The following is a 27849-nucleotide window of genomic DNA, read 5'->3' as shown; positions in this document are numbered from 1 at the left end:
CATGAAGTACATTGCAATCAACTTCCAAAACTCTAGAATTGAAGAGACATCTCACTGCCTGAACAGTAGTAACCTAGAGGTCTTCTGTAATGTTGGAGCATCCATCTTCAGGTAACAGGCCCATCGTAGCTTCCAAACTTTTCTATGAAGTAGGAAATTTCAAAAACAGTTCTGCCTATATTGGCAGTTTGTCAGTCACTTTTTCCTGTGTCCTGAAGAATGTCTTTCAGACTCTTTTATGAAGCAGTAATCCCTAAGGACTATCTCACCTTCTTTAGATGACTTCAGCAGTCATTCTTCTTTAGGCCCTGCATGTCCAGTTCATACAGCATAATATCAATCAGTCCAGGCAATAGCAATTTCTTGCCCGAATGGCTAGCAAACTCCATAAGAAACCTCTTCAATGTCCATCATCCTCTTGAAGTAGATTGGTGCTGCCAGGAGTAGAGGTAGCTCATTGTCATGAAAAAGCATAAGTTGTTCAAACATTTTAAATACCATATTTGACAGTATCTGAAAAATTTAAAGAATACCTATCTAACTGAAATATATCTCTATATATCTAGAAAACCTAACTAACATGACTATAAGCTTGACTATTATACATAACTCTCTATTAGCCTTTATTTCTTGATTACACATTTCTAAATGAGCTACACAAAAACAAATCCTTAATCAAGAGCAGAAACATATATATAACAAAACTGATTTAAATTTCTATCAGTAGACTAATATCCATATCAATACAAATCTCTATAGTATGTCCCCTCTAAATGAAAACAAACATTTATAAACAATATTTGGGAATTTGAGCATGTTTCTATCCAAACTGCTACTTTTTGTAGTGTGAGGAATATTTGAGGGTGTTCACAGTGACTTTTTAGGGGGTCTTTGTCCATCAAATCACATTAGTCTGAAGAATTACACAGGCTCTCATCCTCCATGGAAGCAAAAGAAAAACCTCTTTCCCAAAGCAACAAATGCTTAGACCAAAATTGTGAAGTCAAGACATCTTTAAAATATGTATGTTGGTTTAAATTAGCAGCCCAAACAATGAAATGTCTCTATGTACTCAGCTCCTTTACAATTAAAAAATTCAAAGAAAACACAATATGCATATTCCAGTCTCTCTGAATATATTCTGGCTTTCCTTGGTTTTTTTTCTTACTCTATTGCTTTATAATATTTACTTTATTATCTTTACTCCTTTAATTTATGACTATCTATACTCTGTCTCTTTAAAAACTTTGTTTTAACTGTAAAAACCACTTTTTATAACTTTCTATAAGCTGCTGCTTCTTCTTCTCTCTCCAAAGCCTATGTATTTTTATTCAACACTGTGGCCCATTAGAGGTCTTTTTCATCTGAATTTGTCTTTATTGTGTATCTATAATTATTTTCTGATCAGAAGCGCCTTTTTAAAATGCTAAGTGGGTGTGGTTTTGAAACTGCACATGCTCTTTTTTATTTTTGTTTTTGTTTTTGCTACCACTGAATCATGAGGAACTCTTTTATAGGAGCTGCAACATGCTGCCAGCCAGCAGAGCCCTTTCAGAAAAAAAAAATGCAGCTAAACTTTGGTTTTTAGCATCTAGAGTCCCTCTCAGGTTTTAACTGGATTTAGTTGGCCACATTGACACCAATTTTTATTAGGAGACAACTTGTTCATTCCCAGCTTCCCAGACCTGAAATAATCACAAGGAAACTGTACTAATTAAATCACCACTTGGTCTTTTAGCTCTAGCTTCTATTTGGCTAGCTCTTACACCTATAATTAACCCATTTCCATTATTTTATATTTTATCATGAGGCTTGTGGCTGACCTGCAAAGTTCCAGTTGGCAGCTCATGTCTTTCCCCTCTGTTGGCTACATGACATCACCTGATTCTGCCTTCTTTCTCCCAGAATTCAGTTTACATTTCTCTGCCTATCTCTATTCTACCCTATCACAGGCCAAAGAAATTTCTTTACTCATTGACCAGTAAATGCAACACATAAATCACATAAATAAAAGGACATTCCACACATGGCAATCATAGAAAGAAAGAAATAGATTAAAAATAATAAAGTCTTGACACTAAAATAATGTAAAAGAAAAAAAGTCACATAAAAGTGAGAAACACAGGGAGCCGAGATCTCATTTAGTATTGTGTTGATTTTAAATTTTTTGATTGTAGTCAAAGAGTAGCTGCTAAGAAACCTGAAATTTGAAAAGGGACTGTTGAATAAACCAGCCTCGATATTTTAAGTATTCCTTAATTTTTAAAAAAATCAAAAAATATATTTGTCAAATGCAAATCAAAAATGATTTGGAGATGAGGTTTTGCTTTTGTTTCCACAAGAAACAAGAGGCTGTGGATACATTTTAGGTTGATTTGGTTTGATCTGGTTTGATCAGGGGAGACCTCCTGAATCTTGACAGATTTCCACCTTACTAATATTGTAGGGGTCTGACTCAAAAATTTTCTCATTTTTACCTAGAGATATTCTGAAGACCAAGTTTCAGAGGTCGGTACAATTACACTTGTGCTGGGTCCCAGAATGAGCCATTTACCAAGAACCATTGCCTCTGTAGATGCCTAGCTGTTGACTCAGCATAAGTTTTTAAAAACTGTCTTTCTTGCCATTGATGCAAGTTAAATGTTGACAAGAGGGGGATTTACTATTTAAAAGGGAGGATTTTCTTGTCACGTATATGGTATGTGAACTCCAGGATTCTAGTCTAGTAGGATTATTAATTTCTTAAGAACACATCCACTGGAGATTGTGGTTTTGAGTGGTTGCTCCTCTTGTGGCTCCTTTGCTTTCCACATTTCCCCCCTGTATGCAGAGGGACAGTATATGTCATCCAATTTTTATATCTTGTTCTCCCCACCTTCTCTCTCTTACTATCTTGTTACTAAAAACATATTAATAAATGTCTAGACACTGTCTCTGTTTTAAACATTGGTTTCCACTCTGCAGTTTCCCTGACTCTGCAGTGGAAGGAGAATATTTGGCCTTTGGAAATAGACTCTGGACTGCCTCACTTTTTGGTCTGCTTTCTCAGTTTTTCTTTCTTTCTTTGCATCTTAAACATGTTTTCAATGACCACTCACCTCAATGTCAGGTCCAAAAGGAACCAAAGTCAAATGGCTAACTGTAGTGCCTAATAGCATACATACCAAAGCACATGCTGGTCCCCCTGTTCACTCAGTACCTGTGGCTCTTCTCAACACTTCTCACTCTGCCCGTACCCTAAACTCAAACATTTTGGCTTCTCTTCTGCCAGCTTCTGATTCCTATGTAACCCTGCTATTTCAGCCATGAATACTCTTGGCTTTGTAATCTTTCTTGACTCTTGGCTTTCTCTCCTAGTCTTCTTGGCTCCCTCTCTGTTGTCCCTCACTCAGTCCTGTCCTCTCACTTTCCCCCTCTCTCCTCTCAGAGCTTGGTACAGTCTATTGTTCATGTATAGTCTGCCACTTACTCTACTAGATGTGATTCTCATTCATGGGCTAGATACCCTCTTGGATGCATGAGTGATAGACTCCATCTATTCTCTCCTTAATTAATGTAAACTTAAATTGATTTCAAATAAGCACCTGTAGTTGTTATGCACATTAGTTCACAAATCAGAGCAAAGGTGCCACCTCAGAAGGTATTGCTTCTATGTAACATTTTTCTTTTAAAATACATCCTTAGGGGAAAAAAACAAACAAAAACAACAATAGCAAAAACAAGCTGGGCGGTGGTGGTGCATGCCATTAATTCCAGCAATCGGGAGGCAGAGGCAAGCAGATCTCTGTGAGTTCGAGGACAGCCTGGTCTACAAGAGCTAGTTCCAGGACAGGCTCCAAAGCTACAAAAATCCTGTCTCAAAAAACAACAACAAAAAAAATGTCCTTGAGTACTGTTGTACATTTTATAATATGTTTAACCAATTACTGCTTAGAACAACTGGCTCAGCAACATATCACTAAATAGTACAACAGTGTCACTGACATTATGGGAGTAACCAAAAGCTGTCTCATTGGACTTAAGAGTGAGTCTTTGGATTGCTTCTGGTAAGATTGTCAAAAGCTTCTGTAAAGCAAAGGACACAGTCAACAAGACAGAACGACAGTCTACAGAATGGGAAAAGGTCGTCACCAACCCCACGTCAGACAGAGGTCTGTTCTCCAAAATATACAAAGAACTCAAGAAATTGGTCATCAAAAGAACAAATAATCCAATAAAACAATGGAGTATGGACCTAAACAGAGAACTCTCAACAGAGGAATTTAAAATTCCTCTGAAAGACACTTAAGGAAATGCTCAACATCCTTAGTCATCAGAGAAATGCAAATCAGAACAACTTTGAAATTCCATCTCACACAGGTAAAAAGGCCAAGATCAAAAACACTGATGACAACTTATGCTGAAGAGGTTGTGGGGAAAAGGGAACACTCCTGCACTGCTGGTGGGAATGCAGGGCTGGTACAACCCCTTTGGATGTCAGTATGGTGATTTCTCAAGAAAATCATGAAACAGCCTTCCTCAAGACCCAGTAATACGACTTTTAAGTATATAATCATAGGATTCTCAATCATGCCACAAGGACATGTGCTCATCTATGTTCATATCAGCATTGTTTGTCATAGCCAGAACCTGGAAACAACCTAAGTGCCCCACGACGGAAGAATGGATAAGGAAAATGTGGTACATTTAAACAATGGACTACTACATAGCAGAAAAAAATAATGACATCTTGAATTTTGCAGGTAAATGGATGGAGCTAGAAAACATTATTTTGAGTGAGGTAATCCAGACCCAGAAGACAATTATCACATGTTCTCACTCATAAGTGGTTTTTAAACAAAGCAAAGAAAGCAGCCCACAAATCACAATTCCAGAGAACATAGACAACAAAGATGACCCTAAAAGAGACATACATATATCTAATCTACATGGGTAATAGAAAAAAACAAGATCTCCAGAGTAAATTGGGAGCATGGGGACCTTGGGAGAGGCTTGAAGGGGACGGGAGAGACAGGGAGGGAGTAGAGAAAAATGTAGAGCTAGACAAAAGTCAATTTAAAAAGAGAAAAGAAAGAGTGAATCATAGGAGGGAATTCATGCCTGTTACTGTCAACCTACCCAAAAACAGACAGCTAGAGAGGTTATAGAAAAAAACCTATTACTGCTATTTTGCCAAACGAATACAGCTTCCAACTATATTCTAAATATTTGTCCTTAAATACCCATAAGTAAGTTCAGCTCTCACCCTTCATCAAAGAAGCTTCTCTTTGTGCCGCAGATAGACTTTATTACCCAATCAAAAATGTAGAGAATAAGTGTTTGTGTGATTCCCAGCATGACTGATACACATACAACACAACTCTTATAACCAAATCTGAAGGAACATCACATAAGAGGAATGGAAAGATTGTCAAAGATAGAGAATCAGGATAGGATTGGTGTACCTATAAATTTAACCATATGTTTACCTATACAAGAACTTTTCAGGATGACATCAAACAAATGACAATGTGAACTGAGGAAAATTTCACACTTAGATGAAAAGTTATAAGCAGTCAGTGACTGGGAGAATTAGTTGTCTTCAGTGACCAGCACTCCTGTCATGTTTCTCAATCCTAAGTGATCATCCCTAGACACAAATATAGGTAGCAACATTAATTAGAGTCAGTAGACTCTGCATGTATACATATATAAACGTAAATGCACATATATGATGTGATTATAGAAGAAGAGATCAAGAATTAGAGATGAGCGGGATGGACATAGGAGGAGTTGCAAGGGGAAGAGAGGTGTGGAAATCATTCAAATACAGTGTATTCGTGTATAAAATTCTCAAAAAATTCAAATTCAAATTTAAAGTAGATATATAGATAAAATTAAAGATCAATTATCATAAATTATAAGTTTAAAAATTGTTAAGTAAAGCCTGGCAGTGGTGATATACACATTTAATCCAATACTCAAGAGGTAGAGGCAGGTAGATCTCTGTGAGTTTGAAGACAGTCTAGTCAACAGAGTGAATTCCAGGACAGCAGAGGCAGAAAACCCTGTCTCAAAAAACAGACAAACCAAAATTGATTAGTAAAATAAAAAAAAAAAACAATTGTACATATAAGTTATACATGTCACTGAATGCCTTCAGCACAGCTGTCTTTTTCCTACCACTCTGTGAAACTTGCAGTTGAGAACTTCAAGACTCCTTATCTGTCTCCAGACAACAGCTTGCACAATAGAAAGTATCCAGTCACTTTTTAGAATTTTTTTAATAGAGCTATATAGTTTTCCTATTCTCTTCTTTCTCCCTTCTCCCCTTCCATTCTGTCACCTGGACCCCCATACTCACAAATCTCTGGAGCTGTGAATTGTAGTCTGGTTATCCTTTGCTTTGCTTTATGTCTTCTATCCATTGTATAGTTTCTTGAGTGAGTACAAAATGTGTTTGTCTTTCTGAGTTTGGGTTATCTGATTTCTCCTAGTCCATTCATTTGCCTGCAAATTTTATGATGTCATTGGTTTTTTTTACAACTGCAAAATACTTCATTGTGTAAATGTACCACATTTTCCTCATACATTCTTCAGTTGAGGGGCATCTAGGTTGTTTCCAGGTGCTGGCTATTAAGAATAATGTTGCTATAAATATTGTTGAGCAAGTTTCCTGTAGTATGATTGTGCATCCTTTGAGTATATGCCCAAGAGTGATATCGCTGGGTATTGAGGTAGATTGATTCCCAATTTCTGAGAAACTACCATATTGATTTCAAGAATGGTTGTACAAGATTGTACTCCCACCAGCAGGGAAGGAGTGTTCTACTTGCTCCATATCCTCTCCAGCCTGTCTCCTCACATTTTTTACCTTAGCCATTATGACAGGTGGAAGACGGTAGAGTCATTTTGATCTGCATTTCCCTGATGATTAAGAATGTTGAGTAATTCCTTAAATGTCCTTTGACCATTTGAGTTTCTTCTGTTGAAAATTCTGTTTATTTCTCCACCCCATTTATCATAAGATTATTTATTATTTTGTTGTATAGTTTCTTGAGTTCTTTATATATTTTGGAGCTCTGTTGTAAAGGAGACTGTTTGTTGGTTCCCGGCTACTCAACTCCAAAATAATCACACAGAAACTGTATTAATTAAATCACTGTTTGGCCCATTAGCTCTAGCTTTTTATTGGCTAACTCATATATATTTATTTAACCAATTTCTATTAATTTGTGTATCACCACACTGCTGTGGCTTACTGGCTAAATTTCTGGTTTCTGTCTGCGTTGGGGCTACATGGCTTCTCTCTGACTCTGCCCTCCTTTCTCCCAGAATTCAGTTTAATTTTTCCTGCCTACCTCTGTTTACTCTATCAGGGGCTCAAGACAGTTTCTATATGCATTAGCCAATAAAAGCAACACATGGTCAGTAGAAACTCCCACACCACAGATCAGCCCTCTGTCAGATGTGGCAGTTGAAGATTTTCCTATTCTGTAGGTTGTTGCTTTGTCTTGCTTCTCTGATTCAGGAGGTCCCATTTATTTATTTTTGTTCTTGCTCTATGTGCTACTGATGTTATATTTAGGAAGTTGTCTCCTATGCCCATGTATTCAAGGCTACTTCCTATTTTCTCTTCTATAAGGTTCAATGTAACTGGCTTCATGTTGAGGTCTTTCATCTACATGGACTTGAGTTTTATGCAAAGTGATAGATATGGATATATTTGCAATCTTCTACATATTTTGACATACAGTTATGCCAGCACCATTTGTTAAAGTTGCTTTCCTTTTGCCATTGTACCTTTTTGGCTTCTAGTGTCCAAATAAATATGTAATTTCTCTGGTGAGAACCAGCAGAAGTTACCCTCAGTCCAGTTTTTCATGAGGTGACTTGAACAATTACCTTTTCAATGATATTTGGAAAATAATAAAATAAAATAGACTTGAATCTGCAAAAATGATGAATAAGAATTAAAAAGTAATACATTATGAATATTATTTAAATAATAAGATCTAATATACTCTTAATTTTCATATTTTGGTTGTCTATATACTTTTGATTATTTTGCTATAAACCTCAATTTATTAATAACTTCACTAGAGATAAAGAGGAAAAACATCTATTTTGTATAGCTGATTAAAATTTTTTACTTGTTATCAAAATATTAGAAAAGTCAGAATCTCACCATCCATGATTTGTAATGTCTGTACATTTTAGTATTATCAAAGTTTAAAAACATTCTGTCCATTTTATCTAATAAAAAGAACAAAACTTTAGGACGTTAAGGTAGCTGTTGTGACATGATTAGCAGTAAGCACTCTGAAATGAGGTTTTATAATCTGTTCTTTTATCTCTTGTGGGGTGGAGTTGCAGACTGAAGAAATAGAGAGTTGAGCAAGCATTTATCACTGCTTTCTGCAACCGCACTGCGGTCGCTAGGTGACCAGCTGCTCCTGATCCTGTGGCTGTCCTTACCCTGCTATGTCTATGGCAAGTGTGAGTCAAAACAAACCTTTCCTTCCTTAAGTTGCTGTTGTCATGTGTGTTGTCACCACCCACAAGACAAAACACTCTTCTAATAGCTATTGACAATTGGGTCTCTACACACCAGATTAGGAGGCAAACCATCGGAAAATATCTATCTGTATAGATTCAATGTATGATTTGGGGGTACTAGAGCCCTGAGTTTAGCATACCACTGCAGAAAGTTCTTGTGGCCTTAAGAGAACGTTTAAATGTCCTGTGCTCAGTTTACCCATTTATATGATTGATAGAGCAACCGTTTAAAAACCCAACACAGTATAACATCATGGGACTACTCGTATTACTTCCTAGCTGGATTCCATCATTAACATGCGCAGGAATAACTAAAAATTGTCCTATATTCAAATTGAATACTGTATAGAACAATCATTAACAGCCAGGAGCCGTGTCTTATAATGGGGTGCCCCAAATAAAGTTCTGACTAAAGGACTCTAACTAAACAAAAGAGTAAATTGCTCTCTCCTATTTACATACACTGAGTACAGACAAATACAGTCCACGTTCTTGGAGACACCGACTGTGGGTGGAAACTGGGAGAGCCAAGCAGATAGAAATGAAGGCAGAGGTAGCAAGTTTGGCAGTTAGGCATTGATTATCGGCCTGGATTCTGCTTCATTGCAGCAACATGCTACTGACACTTTTTGTACCTCCACATTCCTTACCATACGATAGCTCAATGTTAGAAAATCAGCATTTCAAATGCTTGATTTTTGAGTTTTTAGTTTATATCCAAGGAAGCATGGAAAAGTTGGCTCACACATATAAAAAGAATTCCTTGGAAGACTAATTTCGTGAATTCGGAAAAGCAGTTCCCTCCTTTGTGTGATCATCTCAGCAAAGTTTCTTTACTGGTCCCGGGTGTCGGTCCTCAAAACCTTACCTAAGGGAAATTGCCTAAATGATTTTTAAAAGGGCCTTCATTGCTTTCTGTTGTGTGGTTATGAAATCCAGAGGCGATCACCAGGCTCTCACATTCCGAGAAACCTGAACTTGTTTCCAAAGAAAACAAGCTGGCATTTACAAGAACAATTCAGCAGGTCACAGGCAGGGCACAGCAAGCGCAAGGATCAAACGCCCACGCTGCTAGCTGGACTTGTGGTCTACCCTTTTAGCTTATTTTGCAGTAGTTGCTGGGGAGGGGGGTGGGCGGAGCATCTAGTCATCCTGATTTCTTAAACAGACTTTCAACTTCCCTTTGGAGCAAGTTTTTTCCTGCAGTAACCACAGTTCTTAACAGAGGAGAACTGGATGGTGCTGTACTTCTCTGCGTCCTAGAAAGATCCAAAACATGAGACTATCAGCAAGAATTATCTGGCTTATGTTATGGACTGTTTGTGTAGCACAAGGTAAGTTTTAAACAGATTGCCGTTCTCCATTCTGGCTGAGCCGCACTACACAACATTTGCAGATAATAATTCTCATAGCAATCATTCAAATGAAGTCTAGAAAATGTGAAGGAATTACTGGTCTGTAGCTTAATGGCTTTTGGTGGTAAGTTTAAAAGCTGCAAGCAGTTCATTTGATTGCTGTAATTGATGGTTCCTCCCGATGTAAAACACAAACAGTGCTTGAAACATGTTTCTGCAGTCCATAGTTCGGTATAGTCATTTAACTTTTAGTCATCATGAAATACAAACCCCTTCTTTGCATGAGTGTCCCTGAAATACTTCATGTAAAACTAGTGAGAAATATGTTAATGCCTGTACTTAGTGAAAGCTTTTGACAGTTTTTAGTGAGTGGATTTATTTCAGGCATAATTCTAATGCTTCCTGAAATCATTACTAACAACTGATACTGCCGTGGCTTTAAAGTTTTGCACATAAGAACAGCATGTATGATAATAAAAAGATTATAAAATTTGATGCATAATCTTTATATAATATGTGTAAGATCTTATTTATTTGGTTTCTGTTTTCCCATAAGTATTTATGGAACGTACAGCTTGTGAAAGCCATTTGTTGACTGGGTAGTCATGAGTGTTGGCACTTCCCCCATGTCAATAGCAGAAGTTCTAAGTCTATCATTCAGTTCAATTCCATCAAAACTGTTCCCTTTATCCAATGAAGGGGTTCACTTTCCTAGTTCATGGTAGGTAACTAGTGATTTGATTAGTATTCAATTAGCTTTTTTTTTCATTTTGTATTTTTTAAAAGAGGGTGCAGCCAGTTTGTCCGTGAACTCACTGTAGTCCTCCTGTGTCAGCCCTCTATGTGCTGAGGTTACACAGGTGCTAGTAACTGCCATACCTGACTTAGCACTTGTTATATCAAGTGAATAACACAACACTAATCATTTTTCCAGACGTTTCACTTTGCAATTTGTGCCTTTGCTGTAGAATTTTCACTGAAGAATATTAACACACAAGCTCTAACTGGATATTTACCTCTCCAGATAAGAAAGACAGATATGGTTTCTCAGTTTGATCTTTTAGTCAAATTCTAAAAATTTGTTTAAGACTGTTTAATATGTTTGATTGACTTTTTTTCAATTATATTTTCTAATATTATTCCTTGAATTCTAGCTTATAAGTCTTATATTCAAACACCTTTTAGACTAAGGTATTTATTTCCTTACATATGAAAATATGAGTATTATTAAAATGAAATATAATTATATTGGCTAGGATTTCTAAAGCAGTGTTGATATTATTAAATATAACTCAAGCTTTTCTTTTGTCATGTCAATGCTTTTGTCTTTTATTTTAATGTTCTACATTCATACTACTTACTGAGATATTTTTGAAGCTATATATAATGAAAAAAGATCTGTTTAATTTTTACCGAATTCTTAAATTTGAAGAAATGATACAAGTGAAATCAAGCTGTTTATCTAAACACTAAGTGGAATTTGAATATTAAAAGGAAGCACCTTGCAGTTTACATGATAATTTAATATTAATGTTTTAAAATTCTCATACCATGGATCCAGCTGATTTTCTTGTTATTATTGGATATGATTTTTCATCATTATGTATTGAAATATGGTGCCAGTTCTTACTGGTGAGTTGGACAGTTGCACTGCCCACCTCACTGCTTCAAGAGCTTTACAGTAAGAGATGAAGAAGGAGTTTAATATTTAAAGAATTATGTAGAGTAATCTCATGATATTCACAAAGTTCACTCAATGGAGAGAGAGATGTGAGAATTTTCATGGACTTTTAGTGGACACAGAGCTCCCTCTTCATTCTCAGCTTGGCTAGTAGCCTGGGTCTGTCTGAAAAGTAAACAATTTCAACAGCCTATCTATTTTACAGGAATTTCACCATGCAGAATATCTTGGATTAAATATTAAAACACTTACATATACACTTCAATATTTGCTTTTCTTTTTATCCCACACATCAAATAATGGCTTTTGGACTGATTAAAAAATGGTTGTAAAATGCTATCCTAAAGCTTTCTGTGCCTGGAAGAAGACTCAAGTATTTCACAAAACTTTTCGGCCTTGATAAGACCAGTATTCTTCCCAAACCACTATTAACTGGGCCAGCATGAAGGCTAAATATGTTAATGAACTTGCTTGCCACAGAATCTGGCTATTTGAGTTAAATCTGCGGGACCCCAGTGAGAGGAAGAAAAGGCCTCCTACAAGCCATGTTCTAGTTTCTATACACAAGCATGGCAACTGGATATCACACCTGCCCATATTAAAAAACAAAAAGACCCAAAAGTACAACTTTAACAAACATTCTAAAAAAAAAGAACTATGAATCTAGTTTTCTTTTTGTCTTCCTTTTTCCATATGTCAAGGACTGTCTAATACATTTTTAGTACAGTACCTGCCTGCGTTTACACTTCTACCTGCTAGGAACAATAAATGCTGCTTCTTGCAAAATCACATATTGTTCAGAATTGGGTAAGATTTACAGAACAACCTGTAACATAAGAGTTCCTCAATCAAGCTGTGTATTTTCAGTTCTGGGAAATGGATTATACCCAAGCTTTCCAAGCACAAAATTTGCTCTCACAATTGGATATTGTATGAAATTAGTTCACAGCCCAGAATTGCTGAAACAAACCAATTAAACCTGTGTGAAACACGACCAAATAACTACTGCAAACTTCCAGCGGGGGAGATAAGTGTTCTTTAATCCTGGAGGTTTAAAGAACAAAAATGTCCTTTCAGGCTTAGAGATTTCAATCATAGAATGGAGAATTCATTTAATTCTATATTGTGTTATTTTTAAGTGTAAGATAAGATGTGAAATGTGAAAAAATTGATGTTATATATTAATTATGAATTAATAATAGTTATTCTTTAGAGATTAGAAGGAAAAGTTATTTACGATTTTATTTAAAACACAATGATATAATGGCAAAAAGTCAACTGTGATGTAAATTATTTCTGCTTTTTTCTTAAGAGAAAGAACTTATATGGAAAGTGCTCATACTTTTTCCTTCACTCTATGTCCACAGTCCATGGCAACTTGTAGTGTAGAGTTCGCTCCATCTTTTCTTTTTTAAAAACAGGATGTCTCTGTATAGCTCTTGTTGACCAGGTTGGCCTCAAACTCACAGAGACCCACCTGCGTCCCACCTGCTTCTGCCTCCCAAATTCTGGGATTAAAGGCATGTGCCACCACCATCGGGCCACCATATCTTAACTGAAATCTGCATCTGTCACTTTTCCTTGTGTCTTCACTTTAATTGTTTGAGATATAGAGTTTCACCTTATGGTCTAACCTGGCCTTGAACTCCTGGTCTTCCAGACTTGGCCTCCCAATTACTGGAATTCAACATCCAGAAACACCTGCTCAGATTTTCTATCACCATTTCTCAACTGAATTCACAGGGATAGCTGCTGGTCCTTCCTTAGAAGAATGGGAAATTTCTTTTAAATTTCAGATTGTCCAAAACCTTCTGAAGAAGCAATCAATAATTTCCCTTCCTAGAGGAAAAGAAAAAAATCTTTCATTAAAAAAGAAATGACCAGCCCTCAAAACATACATCATAGTAACATTACACAGACTTAACAAGTTATATTTAGGAAAATATATGTATTACCTGCATATATGCAGGTAATAACAATCATGAAAATAAGAGGCCATGAATTTTAAAGAGAGCAAGAAGGGATATATGAGAGGTTTGGGAGGGGCAAAGGGAATGAAAAAATGTTGTAATAATATTATAATTAAAAAAAATAATAGTAAAAAGAAATAGGAATTCGTGTAGTAAATTAGAAAATAATGTGGATACATATTAAAATAAGGAGTCGAAAATGGTTTAGTTTACACATGAAACCAATCTTAGCATTTTGCCTTTATGCTCCTTTATCACATCAAGGGTTTGTAACCCTGTCATAGGATAAGCCAGGACTTACATGTATGTACCTTTTAAACATTTCTTTTATTTCAAATTATACTCAATAATTGGACTTACTGTTGCAGTCTAAACTATGAATATCATAATAGCTTCAAATCCAGAAGATATATTAAATCTCTGAAGTCATCGATCAATGGTATTCGTTTGGACTTCTTGTTTGGGCATAAGGGAAAGAATTCACAACTACAACCAAAGCACCTATTGCAAATTAAATATTCTCCTTACACTTACAAAGCTATCACTTTACAATTACACAAGCAACGCTGGGCCTATTGCAGTTGTCTTGCTTCTCCCCAGAGCCTTCCTCTGCTGAATCTGAGAATTAGAACAAAAGGGAAGTAGTCTTTTCATCACAAGCCATGGAAAGAAGGAGACTCAGACACTTCCTTAAGGAAAGTGTCTGGAAGCCATGGGGAAATGTATAGCTCAATTAAAAAGACTAAAGTATATATGAAATAAAAAATCAGAAATGTGACCGAGAAGACAGCATAGACATTCTTCATTGAGCCTTGAATTTAGAATTTTCAGAAAAAAAGAGACTACAGAGACAAGGTCAGGAAAACATGTGCCCTGTGCAGTAAGGTCCTTGCCCAATCTAGACATTTATTCATCTTCCCCATGGTAGTCCCTCAGGCCTCAGGGGCCAGAGGTCCAGGTTTATTGACATTGCTCCTTCACAGTCTATTTTAAGAGAGTATGTGAGTGTTATAGATCTTTGTGTAAACTAGAAAAATGGGTAAGACTAGTTAATTATCTAAGCTAGGTTTTAATTTCAGTGGGACAAGTAACCCCTACGTTCAAAACCCATGTTTTCACGAATAGGGTTGTATTTCCCTAAGTGGTGTTCTTCGGCATTGTGCTGTGTTCCAGCTGTCTTCCATGTTTTCTCTTCTGCAAATCTTAAAATACTTGACATGTTTACAGTACCACAAACCCAACCAACCTATAATTTATGTGAAAAGAACAGTATTTAAATTTAGTGATAGTCTGTGTTACTATAAAATTTCACTGAGAGAATTAGGCAGAGGTAAGGACAAAGTCTTTCTGAGACAGGAAGTATTTCAGTGTGAAATGTTTCAGTTGTCAAAGTCTGGAGAAATTGCTCGCAGTATTGTGAAGACAAACCTTGCTTATTTTCAGCACCGTTGTATTCTAGGAATGTGCATGCCCTTTACTGAACATAATTTTAAACTTCAACTCTAATTACTGTGAGCTAGAATTATTCTGAGGTAGAAATTGTCACATAGCAAATAGTCTTCATCTTTGGACTTAGATTGCTCAATTTTGAACTCTTTTCCCTGCCGCTCAGATTAATCCATTTTTGTTTGTTATTTCTGATTGCCAGTCAGTCCTTACCAATTTCCGACACACACACAGACACATGTCACACCTACCTTTCATCATGTGAGGAGATGCTGGCAACCAAGATGTGTGTGCTCAGTTGACTGGTGGGTGCCTTACCTAGTTCTTCTCAGAACATAACATATGAAAATTACACAGGTAATTGGGAGAAAACTGTCATATTTTGGTTAAAAGGAAAGAATAAGGAAATGGTTTCAGAGACTGGCATTTTAACTTAGAAATCTTAGTTTCGCACAAATGGTGCTAACTGGAAATGCAATACACAGAGGATGATTATAGAAACACCCCTTCCAAGATTCCTAAGAACTTTTTTTACACTTTGAGCTAAATGCAAGGAATTCCTGAGTAAAAAAAAAAACTGCAACATAGATTCACACTTGGGAGAGGGACAGATGAAAAGTTGTCAGTGCAGGCAACAGACCTTCAAGTTCACCAGACAATGGTCCCCTTGTCTTTTTTTTCCTTCCAAGTATTATTCTTTATTTCTCTTCCAGATCTTGTCTTTTAAGTTGCCCACTTATCACTCTTGGTGGCATTTGTACATATTGCTTGTATGAATGTACATCCTGGAAATGCTGCTACAGTTCTGTTTGTGCTCATTCTTTCTTTTATTCACGTTCACTTTTCAATGACTTCTAAATACTGTGTGGTATAATCATACCTTCCAAGAGGTAGTCATTTAGGGGACAGGTGAAGAATTGGCAGTGTATTTAAATATTCAAATATTGAAGTTCATGTTATAAACTATAAAATCGCTAAAGCAGGAAACTGAACGTTGGGAAGATGAGCTATGTATACAAAATGGAATTTATTCATCTGCACAAAATTAGAAATTAGGAAATTAATAGGAAAATGGATGAATCCAGACTCAGAGACAAACACTGCATGTTCCCTTTCTTACTTGCAAGCTAGTTTTAATGCAGACACTTAATATTTGTTTGTTGTATTGTATATGTACACATGTACATACATGGGTAGGAATTCTGAGGACATGGAACTAGAAATGGAAAGGCTAATGTGGATGGAGGGGCGATGAAAACACACGTAACATGAAACCTAAAAGAACACTGGGGTAGAAGAGCACAAAGCAACAGAATAAGCAGTAGAGAGTATAAAATAAAACTATTTTGAAAAGCCATAAGAAGATCCAGGTGGGATGGAGAATGCCTTAACTCTAGTACTAGGGAGGCAGAAGCAGGTGGATCTCTGCGTCTTCAAGGACAGCTTTATCTTCAAAGTGAGTTCCAGATTAGCCAAGGCTACACAGAAAATCCCTGTCTCATGGGAAAAGGTTGGGGACAAAAATAAAATACAACCCTTTGCATATTAATTTAAAAGTAAAATTAAAAATAAATAATTAGAATGGGTCAGGAGGGGGAGAGGATGACAGATGACATTTGTCTAGAGATATTTTTGCTGTTTTCGTTTTATGTTGTTTCTCTGAAACAGAGTCAGACTAAATAGCACAAACTGGCCTCAACTCACAATCTACTTTCTCCAACATGCTGAAGTCACAGGCATGGAGCCTCATGCAGGCAGGTTTTGAACACTGTATAGAAGTTCGTCCGACAATGGCAAAAGGGAGGCTAATGGTTGGGGGCAGCATCAGTTATACAGAAAGAAATAAAGAAGCTGTGTAAAACTGGAACTCATCTCCACACATCCAAGTAAAGCTGCCTTAACTTCTGCAAGAATTAGGGGTAGGATTTCAAAAGGAGTTGTTTTCCCTTTTGCTTTAATTCTTATCCTCAGGATCCCACTGGAAACACTCAGCATTGATGCTGCCTGAATTTCAAGGTTTGTTCGCTTCATCCTGCAGCTAAGCTACTTTTTGAGGCAACCATTCAAGCCTACAGAAAAAACACTCAATACATACTAATAGTTTATTACAAAAAGACAACAATGTGCTTGGAACCAGACTTGCTGTTAGGAGACTGCAGTCCAAGCAGTGACCATTCAAAAGTGTTGACTGAATGGATTTCAAGCCCCCTCCTCAGGATGACATAAAAGTCAGCAGATTCTGCTGATTTCTTCAAGGATTCACCATGTAGCCTTAATGATCTATTCTGTCCTCAAAGTTAACATTTTTACAAATAAACTACATAGTCACTCCTGTATACATTAGAAATTGAAATTTATTTTTCAAATGTTTGTTAGTGTCATTTGAACTTAAATTTTTGTAGTTTCTTTTTAAACTAGTTTATTACAGCTGATATTTCTTTGTTCAAAAAATTACAAACTTTATATTCTTGCACTATTTATAAATCACTCTGAATAATTTTAATTAACAAAATCTCTCTCATTAACACATATGCATAAAATTAGTGTGAATTTATATCAATAAGGAGGCAAATGGGAACTTTAATAAAATATCTATTTTTGATATTTCCGTTTTATTCATTTACTTTATTTTTTCTAAAGAACTTTAGTTTCCAATTATAGTATATTCTACCATCTGTTAAGAGAAAATAGTTTTAAAATGATACCACCTATTCTTTTTGAATAATCTTTTAGGAGCTATAGTAAATGAATGAAGAGGCCTCCTCTTACTTAAATCTACCAAAATTATGGGTACAAGTGATACATTTTATAAAATATAAAAATTCATTAAGATTTATTTCATTTCTGCATAAGCATTTCAAATAATCATTAAGAGAAATATTGGCATTAGAAATAAAAAACAGTATCTGGTTTGTGTGTGAATACTAGCTCTTTAAATTTGAATATAAAAATGGCAAATCATGATTGCTAAAATAGCAGATGTTTGCTTTTAAATTTCAAAAATTATAAAATTATCTCCCTCAAGTTAAAGTAGACAGACTCCTGTTTTCAGATAGTCAAACCTATGAACACTCATTACTTTTCTGAAAAATATTTGAAATTGACAAATTCAGCCAAGTAAAGATAAAATCAACACAGACAGTTTCAGAAAACAACATTAACTGTCAACTGTGTTACTTCCTACACTAGGATCAGGTTTTTTTTTTTGTCAGAACCTGAATAAATATGTAGGCACAAGAAAGGTGAGTCCACACATTCACCAGGAGCTAGAAGCAGAAGTCTTGCCCCTTCTCTGGTGGTTTTGAGATGAATCATCCCCTGAACGTGTTTTCTCTGCTCCCCTCCCTCTTCAACCCTCCCCCAAGCTCCCCATGCTCCCAATTGACTCAGGGGATCATGTCTTTTTTCTACTTCCCATGTAGATTAGATCTATGTAAGTCTCTTTTAGTGTCCTCATTGTTGTCTATGTTCTCTGGGATTGTGGTTTGTAGGCTGGTTTTCGTTGCTTTATGTTTAAAAACCACCTATGGGTGAGTACATGTGATAATTGTCTTTCTGGGTCTGGGTTACCTCACTCAAAATAATATTTTCTAGCTCCATCCATTTTTTCTGCAAATTTCAAGCTGTCGTTATTTTTTTTCTGCTGTGTAGTAGTCCATTGTGTAAACGTACCATATTTTTCTTATCCTTTCTTCAGTCGAGGGGCATTTAGGTTGTTTCCAGGTTCTGGCTGTCGAACAAAGCTGCTGTGAACACAGTTGAGCACATGTCCTTGTGGCATAATTGAACATCCTATGGATATATATCCAAAAGTTGTATTACTAGGTCTTGAGCATCCTTTGGATATATACCCAAATGCCAGTAAGATTTGCTGAAGGAGGCAGAGGCAGGAGGATCACGAGTTCGAGGCCAGCCTGGGCTACACAATTTTTCCAATAAAAAAAAAAATGGAGTACAGTCCTAAACAAAGCTCACATTTTGAAGCACCAGATTTTTGCTGCAGTAGTGGTGGTGGGGTATTTGCGCCATCTAGTGAACAGAAGCTTAGTTACTGAAATGATGAAAAATTAATGTACTGTAATTTATTACACAAGTTCACTAAGATAGATGTTCTAAACACTAGGAAAATACTCAAAGAAAATATGTTTATCCGACAACCTAAACAAGTGTTTCTATAAGCTCCAGCGGTCTCTTATTTCATCACATGTTGTATAATGACGTCCTATAGATAAGTTCTAGGTGGAACTTGCCTCAGGTAATTCTTTTGCCTGCAAAAGATGAAGTTTAGAACAGAGTGGTAAATTGAAAATCAGTAAATCAGAAGTAAAATGAATATAGAAATTAAAGTAATAATTATGTGTGTGTGTGTGTATATATATATATATATATATATATATATATATATATATATTAGATTAAAAGTACTGTAATCTGCCATAGGAACCAACATTTTGGGTTTACTAACACAGGCATTTAAACATCAGGGTATTTATTATAAAATTAATCAGCAGGCATCATTAAAAACAATTCTATTCCATAGCGCTAACATTCCAAAGCAATAATTTCAGCTCTTGGTAAAATAATAAATAGGCAAAAGGATTGGTACATAGAAGGATGTATGCACAACTATTGCAGTAAAATATTAAACATGGGCACTTATTTTCACTGTAAACTCAAACTTTTTCTATATTTTCGAACTTTTCTGTTAGAAACATAAACAAAAATGTTTCTCCTATAAAACTCAATAATAAAGCACGGCACCTCGAATTTACTTCCCAACCCCAAATCATAAGAAATGGTTAAAAAACATAAGCTTCCCTGTTTTGCAAAACTTATGTTCACTTTGTGTTCTGCCACTTTCAGATACCTTGGAAAAGTTATTAGGTGTTTAAATCTCCATGCCCTTAACCAGAAGATGATAATGAAAAATAAATAAATGCAAACAAGAGGTACAAACTTAGATATTAATTTTCTTCCCACTTTTAATATACTATCCTTAGTTAATCTATTGAAAAGTAAATGTAATAGAACACCCAGATATTTTGTTAATTTTAAGTTTAAATTATATAATACACATGTTTATATTATATTTAATATACACATGTTATATAACATATACATAGTTTAATGAATAAACTGTGAATATGGTATATCACTAATTACTATTTAATCACATCAAGACACAGAGAATTCCCAGCACCCCAGAAGATCCCCACTTATCTCTTCCAAATAGAACAAGTTATCCTCAAAGCTATACTTACATTTTTGATCTTCATTGTTTCACAGCCTGTGTATGACTGCATGGTACATACAATGTTGTTCTTAGACTTTATGGTGATATTAATAATCCTAGAGTATCTGATACAACATTATGGTTTTACATCCAATATCTGAATATGTTTTATGTTGATGTAATATTTACCACATGCCTGTCAATATTTATTAATTCAACTGCTTAGGTTGTACTTTCTAATTCTGAATATAATAAGCCACATTGTCACCATCTTTACCACAAATGAAATTGAGGTCACCTGCACATGCATCTCTTGGTTGTACTTTCAGTGATATAATTGCTGACTTAATGTGGACATTGTATTTGTTCTATCTCCAAACCAATATATATTGAAGCAGAGATGGGTCTTGGGAATATAATTAAGTTTAGTTGAGGTTATGAGAATAGAGTCCTAAAAAAGAAATAAGAGAGAGAAAATGCGTCGAAATCTGTCTCATTCCATTATTATTTGCCTCTCTGTTCTCCCACCCCACCTCCCACCCCCTACCTTTTGGGAACAAAGAACATCCCTTGTTAGGAATACATTGTGTTTAAGCTTCCCAACCTGTTGACTTTTTGTCCTAGCAGTCCTCATTGACTAAGATAGAGCACAAGTATTCAACTTCAGTCTGAGTTGGGGCTTTGGTCCCCTTTCTTGTGATTGCTCCAACTTTTGTCATGTTAGCCATTCTTTTCTTTTTTAAAAAAAAAAATATTCTTTACATACATTAAATCTTGACTGCAGTTTCCTCTAGGTCCATTCCACCCAGCCCTCCCCTCTTCATTCCTCACAGCTTCCCTCTCCCCTAGATCTATACCTCCAGCTCCCCACCCCCCCCCAAAAAAAAACACCAGCAGTTTTACCAAGGATATCAACTGAACATGGCATAACAATTTACAATAAGACTAGACACAATCCCTCACTCATATCAAGATAGGACAAGGTGACCCAGTAGAAGGAAAAGGGTCCCAAGCACAGGCAAAGTATTCAGAGATATCCCCAGTTCCTGCTAACACCAAAATACACACCCATAGCATATATGCAGAGGACATACATCAAAACATACCAGTAAGACCACTCTCTGTGAGCCCTGTGTTTCACTAGCAGTTCTTAATATTCTACTTTCCCCCAAATGTGAAGCTTTTAAAAATTGTCTTTGTTGACAACACCATTTGCTTTTATATTTAAGGTTTGTTATAACTATGTAAATAGATATTTCAAATATTGGTTTGTTTGTATTGTAGATTGTAAAGGTCCTCCAACAAAAGAAAATACAGAAATTCTAACAGGTTCTTGGTCTGAACAATCATATCCAGAAAACACTGAGGCTACCTACAAATGCCGCCCTGGATACCGAACACTTGGGACCATTGTTAGAGTATGCAGGCGAGGAAAATGGGTGGCTTTAAACCAATCCAGGAAATGTCGGAGTAAGTACTCCATGTATGAGAACCTTAAGACAAATTTTATTTTAGAATGGACGACATGTTTTGTGTTATAACACTATAAAATTATATCCCTATTGTAACTAAAATATAGAAAAGTCATTTTAAAATGTTACTACATTTAAAATGGAAGTAGGCAGTTACTTCCATTAAAAATGGAAGTAGGCAGTTAACTTCAAATTAAAAATACTCTTTGCTGTTTTAAGTTTCCTTCTATTCAATAATATTCTAATGAGCCCCCCTCCAACTCCTAGATAAGGTGTGTTCAATGGACTGTATTCTAATATTGAATCTTTATTTTAATTTTAGAAAAGCCATGTGGGCATCCTGGAGACACACCCTTTGGGTCCTTTAGGCTGGAAGTTGGAACTGGATTTGAGTTTGGTGCAAAGGTTGTTTATACCTGCAATGAGGGGTATGTTGTCAATATTAAGGCTTGTCATTGAAATTGCAAGTAGAAAGTCTACATGGTTGTGCTTTAATGAGACTAATTTTTTCTAACATTTAAAGAATAACATACATAAAGCTATGACGTAAGTAATTTTATTTGAATGCCATACTATCATCATAGCATTAAAAAGTTAGGTGAGTTATGATTATTCTGGCATAGTGTTGAAATAAGAGAGTGTTAAGTCAGTACACACAAAAGTGTTCAGCTGACAATACCTTACTAAATTCCATTATTATGTGAACAATATAATGTGAAATGGGAAAATTTTATATAGTGGGGCAATAGGAATTCTGAAAACAACTATGTTATATGGTAATCCTCTTAAAAAGATTTTACATTATTTAAAGAAAGCAAGACTTTTTTATTTTACCTTTTTTATTAAATTATTTTTACATACCAGCCACAGTTTCCACTCCCTCCTCTACTAAGTTTCCTCATCCACCTTCTTTTTAGCCTCCTCCACTCCTCATGAAAGGTAAGGCCTCCCATGAAAGTCAACAAAGCACGCCATATTAAGTTGAGGCAGGACCAAGCTGCCCCCACCCCAGCATCAAGGCTGAGTGAAGCACCCACCATAGCGAATAGCTTCCAAAAAGCCAGCTCCTGCACCAGGATAGATCCTGGTCGTATTGCTGGGCCCCACAAACAGACCAAGAAAGCAAGACTTTTACTTGTGAGTAAAATGTCTCTCTGCTGAGCGCTATTTTAAAGCTTAGTAGTATGCAAATTATTTTTATTTATGGGACCCAAAGGCTATTTTTTTCAGAATCATTGACTCTACCCTCTGACCAGCTACTGGGTATCAAGGCTGAAATCATTACTGAGTCTTCTATAATTTTTCTCTAATGCTACAGATTATTTTAAGAGTCCATATGAGAAAATTAAGAACTCTATAGTATTATGAAAAATAAGTATAAATAAACTTAAACATTGTGAATGGAATTTTTTCATTGTTCATCCTTTATTTCCTAACTTAAAGAAATAAACTATTAACAGTTTAAAGTTTTCAGATTTATAATTAGCTCTAAAACATTCCCAAACTCAAATACTCAATGTTCATAAACTATTAACTCATTCCTATCCCTCTCTGACAAAAGTGGAAACTTCTTATCAGCATCATGGCATAGGCAGGGGATATAAATATGACCTACATTAGAAACCCCTAAAAAAATTCTGAGGTACTTAAAGTATTCATAAGATACTCATTTCTTATTTATCTTCTCCTTGCCCATGACCTGAAGGAAATTTTTCAAACTCATTTTTATGCCAATTTTTATTCATCACCGCTCACCTTATTGCACAAAGCCAACAAGAATCGCCTTGGCGTGAGTTTTTCAGGCTGTTCTGCTGTTCACCTTTGAGATATTCCATCCCAGGCTAGCCTCCCTTATTTGGGTTTCACACTTGTGTTGAAAATGGGAATCAAAACTCATATGTTCTCTTCATTTGATTTCCACAGTCTCCGAACTTATATTTACAATTTGGTGAAGAAATGAACTGGATATTTTCCTCTAACTCTGGCTCTCTGGAGCTCATTATTGCCTCTTTCAGCTTGTTTGTATCAAGAGCAAACACTGATAGAACCCTGTTATGTCAGTAACTATACATATTGAGCTTCAATCACCAACAGACATCTGTTGGTCAAGTTACTGACACATCAATGAAAGTTTTCACACCATGTAGGATAAGTAGGTAAAGTAGTTCACAATAATTTAAATTTTTATGGGAGAATATTTTGTCTATTTTTGTTAACCTAGAACTGAAAACTAAGAATGGAGCAGGTTTATTGCATCCCTGTTTATTGCTCAACCTTTTGAGTCCTATATGTCTGTCTTCATTTTCTCTGTTGTGTGTAGGTTTAGTTACATATTATTCAGCGGAACGATTCCTTATGAACAATCATTTTATTGTTCTTCATGTAGGTGATTTTGAGATGACATCACAAAAAGTTTTTTCTGTATGGATCTATATGGTCAACCATTATCTCCTCTCCCCTCCCTCCATGAACATAGGTCCAGGAAAGTTTTGTGTAGAATTTTGCAGAATGTCTGAAGGAGCATAACATAATGGGGTGGCTCTGCTGTGAATAGAAAGCCTTTACTAGGAACTTTGTTTTGCTGTCAGAAGAGGACACATAAGGGAGCTAGAGTATCACATTTATAGTCAATTATTACATCTCCTCTACAGCAAGCATTAAGTAAACCCTAAATCCAAGCTCCTTGACTAATGTATTCTGCTTAAGTGTTTTCTTTCTATTAAGAATTAGGAACAAGATGAGAATAATACAAGAAAGAGAAAGATTTTTTTCCTTAAAAAGTTCTTACTGGAGGACAACTGTAACAGTCAAGAGCTTAAAAGTACGTAAAAATACATGATGTCTCAACACATTTTTTTTGTTTCTGTTTTTAGGTATCAGCTGTTAGGTGAGATTGATTACCGTGAATGTGATGCAGATGGGTGGGTCAATGATATTCCATTATGTGAAGGTAAATAAGAAGCTGTTTTTACATGTATGACTACACACCTACATTAGATAAGATTTTTCCACATTTTACAGAAAAATATTTTTGAAATTTATTCTTCAGTATGTCTTACTTATAATATTTTGTAGTTTCTAGTATAAACAGAAATAGCTGTTTTATTATAGTACTAGTTTGTATTTCAGTGTACTAAGTACTAAGTCAAGAGGGTGGTAAATTTTTAAGGGCTAATGTAGATTCCTTGGGGTCATGGACATGACTCAGCAAATAAGGGTCATCAAAAACACTCAGACTTTCAGTTGGGCTGTGGTGGTGCATTCAGGAGTAGGGTAGATCTCTGTGAGACTGAGGTCACCCTGATATAGAAAAGCTAGTTCCATGACAAGCTCCAAAGCTACAGAGAAACTTGGTCTCAAAAAAATAAAAAATAAAAAAAGCAAAACAACAATAAAAACCCTCAAAACTTTCTAACAATATAATAAATATAAAATGAGATTGATATGATTTTTTGGTCAATGTACTGATGGTTAGAAATACCAAAGCCAATTTTTCCTTTATTTTATAGTTCAAACATTAATAATATGTACAACCATCACCATTTTGATAAAATATCAGAACTTGGAAGCTGTATTCATGAAGAATGTTTCCCATGACAACCATCTAGTTACAGTGACATAGGCCTCCACAGTGGTACAAAATGAGATTGAAATATCTCTCAGCAGTATGCTGCTATGAAGGCTATCCCATGGCCTGAACTTTAGAATAAAAAGAGAAAAAGAAAAGTAAGAATTTAGAAAGAACTCAAGCACTGATTGCTCTTCCAAGGTCCTGAGTTCAATTTCCAGCAACCACTTGGTGACTCACAACCATCCATAATGGAATCTGAAGCTCTCTTCTGGCATGCAGACATACATGCAGAGTGGCACACATAAATAAATAAATAAATAAATAAATAAATAAATAAATAAATAAATAAAATAGAATTTAAAAAGAAAACTCTCTTATCTTTTCTTCTTGTTCATATGCAGTGCAAACAGCAAGAACAGGGAATACATGTTTTGCTTGTGGTTTTAGGGAAATAGTTCAGATCTCTAGTTATCATGGAATTAGCAGAGGCTCATCTAAATGCTAGGTCCTATTTCCACAGTAAGTAATAAAGGAAAGAAAGCAAATCCAGTGGGTGTGAAATGAGAGAGAGAAAGAGAATGTGGTCACACTGGACATTCTCATGCCTGGAAAAATATAGAAATTTTATATACGGAAATCAGAAGTTGTTCCAGGGAGTAAGCATTCATATTCTTGTTTAAAATTGAGCTTTGGACCATGGAATGACTTGTTGAGTCCGTATCTTTGGGTAATAAGACAAGGAAACACCCCTAGAATATCTCCTGCATCCGAAGTTTCTTCAGGAAACATAAACTTTGAATGCTTTCACAACAGAAAAATTTTAAGAAAAATGAAAATGTAAATACCGAGGTTGAAAGAAAAGGAAAATTGGGGGCAATTTCTCCATTAGAAGAAATACCTTAAAATTCATTGCTTTTCCATCTTATTAGAATGCTCTGGGGCATTTCTAATTTCTGAAGCATCAGTAAAACATCTGTATGTGATTGTTCCAGAGCTCATATAAGGAGACTTTTGCTATCATGGAAATTCAAACTATCATTTGAAGTTACAGTTTTCTCTTCCCATTCCGACAGAAACTGATAACCAAATTCCTTATGTTAAATGATCTTTATCTCTTCCAAACAATCATAAATATTTCTAAAACATTTAAGTAATTTCCTCCAGGTTTATCTTACTGGTGTTTTTGTTCATATACACATGCTTCATGTAGAAGCTTTCAGTTCTGTCAGTAAAAAATGGCACCTGTATTTTCAGTTGTTAAGTGCTTGCCAGTGACAGACCCGGAAAATGGAAGAATTGTGAGTGGTGCATTGGAACCAGACCAGGAATATTCCTTTGGACATGTGGTGCGCTTTGAATGCAATGCAGGCTTCAAAGTTGAAGGACAGAAGGAAATGCACTGTTCAGATAATGGCCTATGGAGCAATGAGAAGCCCAGATGTGTGGGTAAGATATACATACTTATCTGCTTGGTATTTGAATACTTTTTATCTATTCTTAGGAAAAATGTTCATGTCTTCTTAAGTATGTTTTTATTTAAAACAGAATTGCTTCACTCTGATGCTTATTAATCATGACTGTTGCTCTATAGTAGACTGAAGTTTTTTTGTTTGTTTGTTTGTTTATTTATTTCTTCTGTAGCTTCATGACTTGGTTAAGGTTTCACAGTCTAACTCAGCTTTCTGTTCTGAGTTGTAAAATTGACTTCCAGAGCAGAATTTTACAAAGGTTTTGGAATGCAATGGTTTACTATATGTTTCTGATCATGCTCCATGATGGCATTCTAATTTTAATTAATATTATTAGAAAGAGTTGTTGCAGGTTTTAATTTTTAAGACATTAATTTCAATTTTAATTGATGTTGTTAAGAAGTGATATCCTAGGAAATTTTGATCCTTAAGATTAGTTTTCAAGAAAGAGCAAGGTATTTTCAGATGTAAAAAAGAGCAAGGATAGCAGATCGCAGAAGGCCATGGGGCAAAGATGGAAAGACAGCAAGGTGTCTAAGGCACAGTGATGTCCTGAGCCTCATCACCTGCTACAGAAGCCCCACCACAGGATGTGGCTGTATAACTCCATTACTGAGGAAATTAGAACAAACATCTGTTCACTTCAGATAGGAAACTGACGACAGATCTACCACGAAAGTCTGCCTTGTGAACTTAAGAGTTTACTATAGCTCCAGGGGGAAAAGTGACTCAAAGATAAGCGGCATCACCTAAAGCCTGCCCCAGCAAGAGTGGGGCAGCTCACAAAAGCTGCAAAGCTGGAGCATAATGCACAGTGATCTGAGGCTTTTCTCTTCTCGGAAGCTCATCTGACCCAAAAGCATTTACAGCAGTCATTGCTGCTTCTGCATTCATGGGGAAGTGGGGCCCTAATCAATGTGCTCAATTTCAAAGACTTTCTGAAGCCTTTAAATTGTTTGCTTTCATAAAAATAAATAAATAAATTGTTTGCTTCCCGAGCTTAATGAACTTTCTTGGACGATGGGATGCTCCCTTTAGAACAATGGTTCTCCACCTGTGGGTCATAACCCCATTTGGGGGTCAAATGGCCCCTTCACAGAAGTCACTTAAGACC

The 27849-nt window shown here is 35.8% G+C and overlaps 1 protein-coding gene across 3 annotated transcripts in view; it reads left to right on the top strand.

Moving 5' to 3' along the window:
- The first annotated feature begins 9656 nt into the window (after positions 1-9656).
- The window catches only part of LOC142858636 (complement factor H-like), a 125157-nt gene continuing 106964 nt past the window's right edge, over positions 9657-27849 (top strand). For 2 of the 3 annotated variants that reach the window (XM_075988151.1, XM_075988149.1), the window contains exons 1-5: positions 9698-9872; positions 21508-21693; positions 22018-22123; positions 24569-24645; positions 26521-26712. In XM_075988151.1, coding sequence (XP_075844266.1) covers positions 9815-9872; positions 21508-21693; positions 22018-22123; positions 24569-24645; positions 26521-26712 — 619 coding nt within the window. In that variant the 5' untranslated portion in view covers positions 9698-9814. Of the gene's footprint in view, positions 9873-21507; positions 21694-22017; positions 22124-24568; positions 24646-26520; positions 26713-27849 lie in introns of all 3 variants that reach the window. The other variant, XM_075988150.1, reaches the window with a different exon arrangement.

Source organism: Microtus pennsylvanicus, chromosome 10 (genome assembly GCF_037038515.1).
Source record: "Microtus pennsylvanicus isolate mMicPen1 chromosome 10, mMicPen1.hap1, whole genome shotgun sequence".
NCBI lineage: Eukaryota > Metazoa > Chordata > Mammalia > Rodentia > Cricetidae > Microtus > Microtus pennsylvanicus.
The sequence above is the reverse complement of the archived record's forward strand: the minus strand, read 5'-3'. Positions and strand labels throughout refer to the sequence as shown.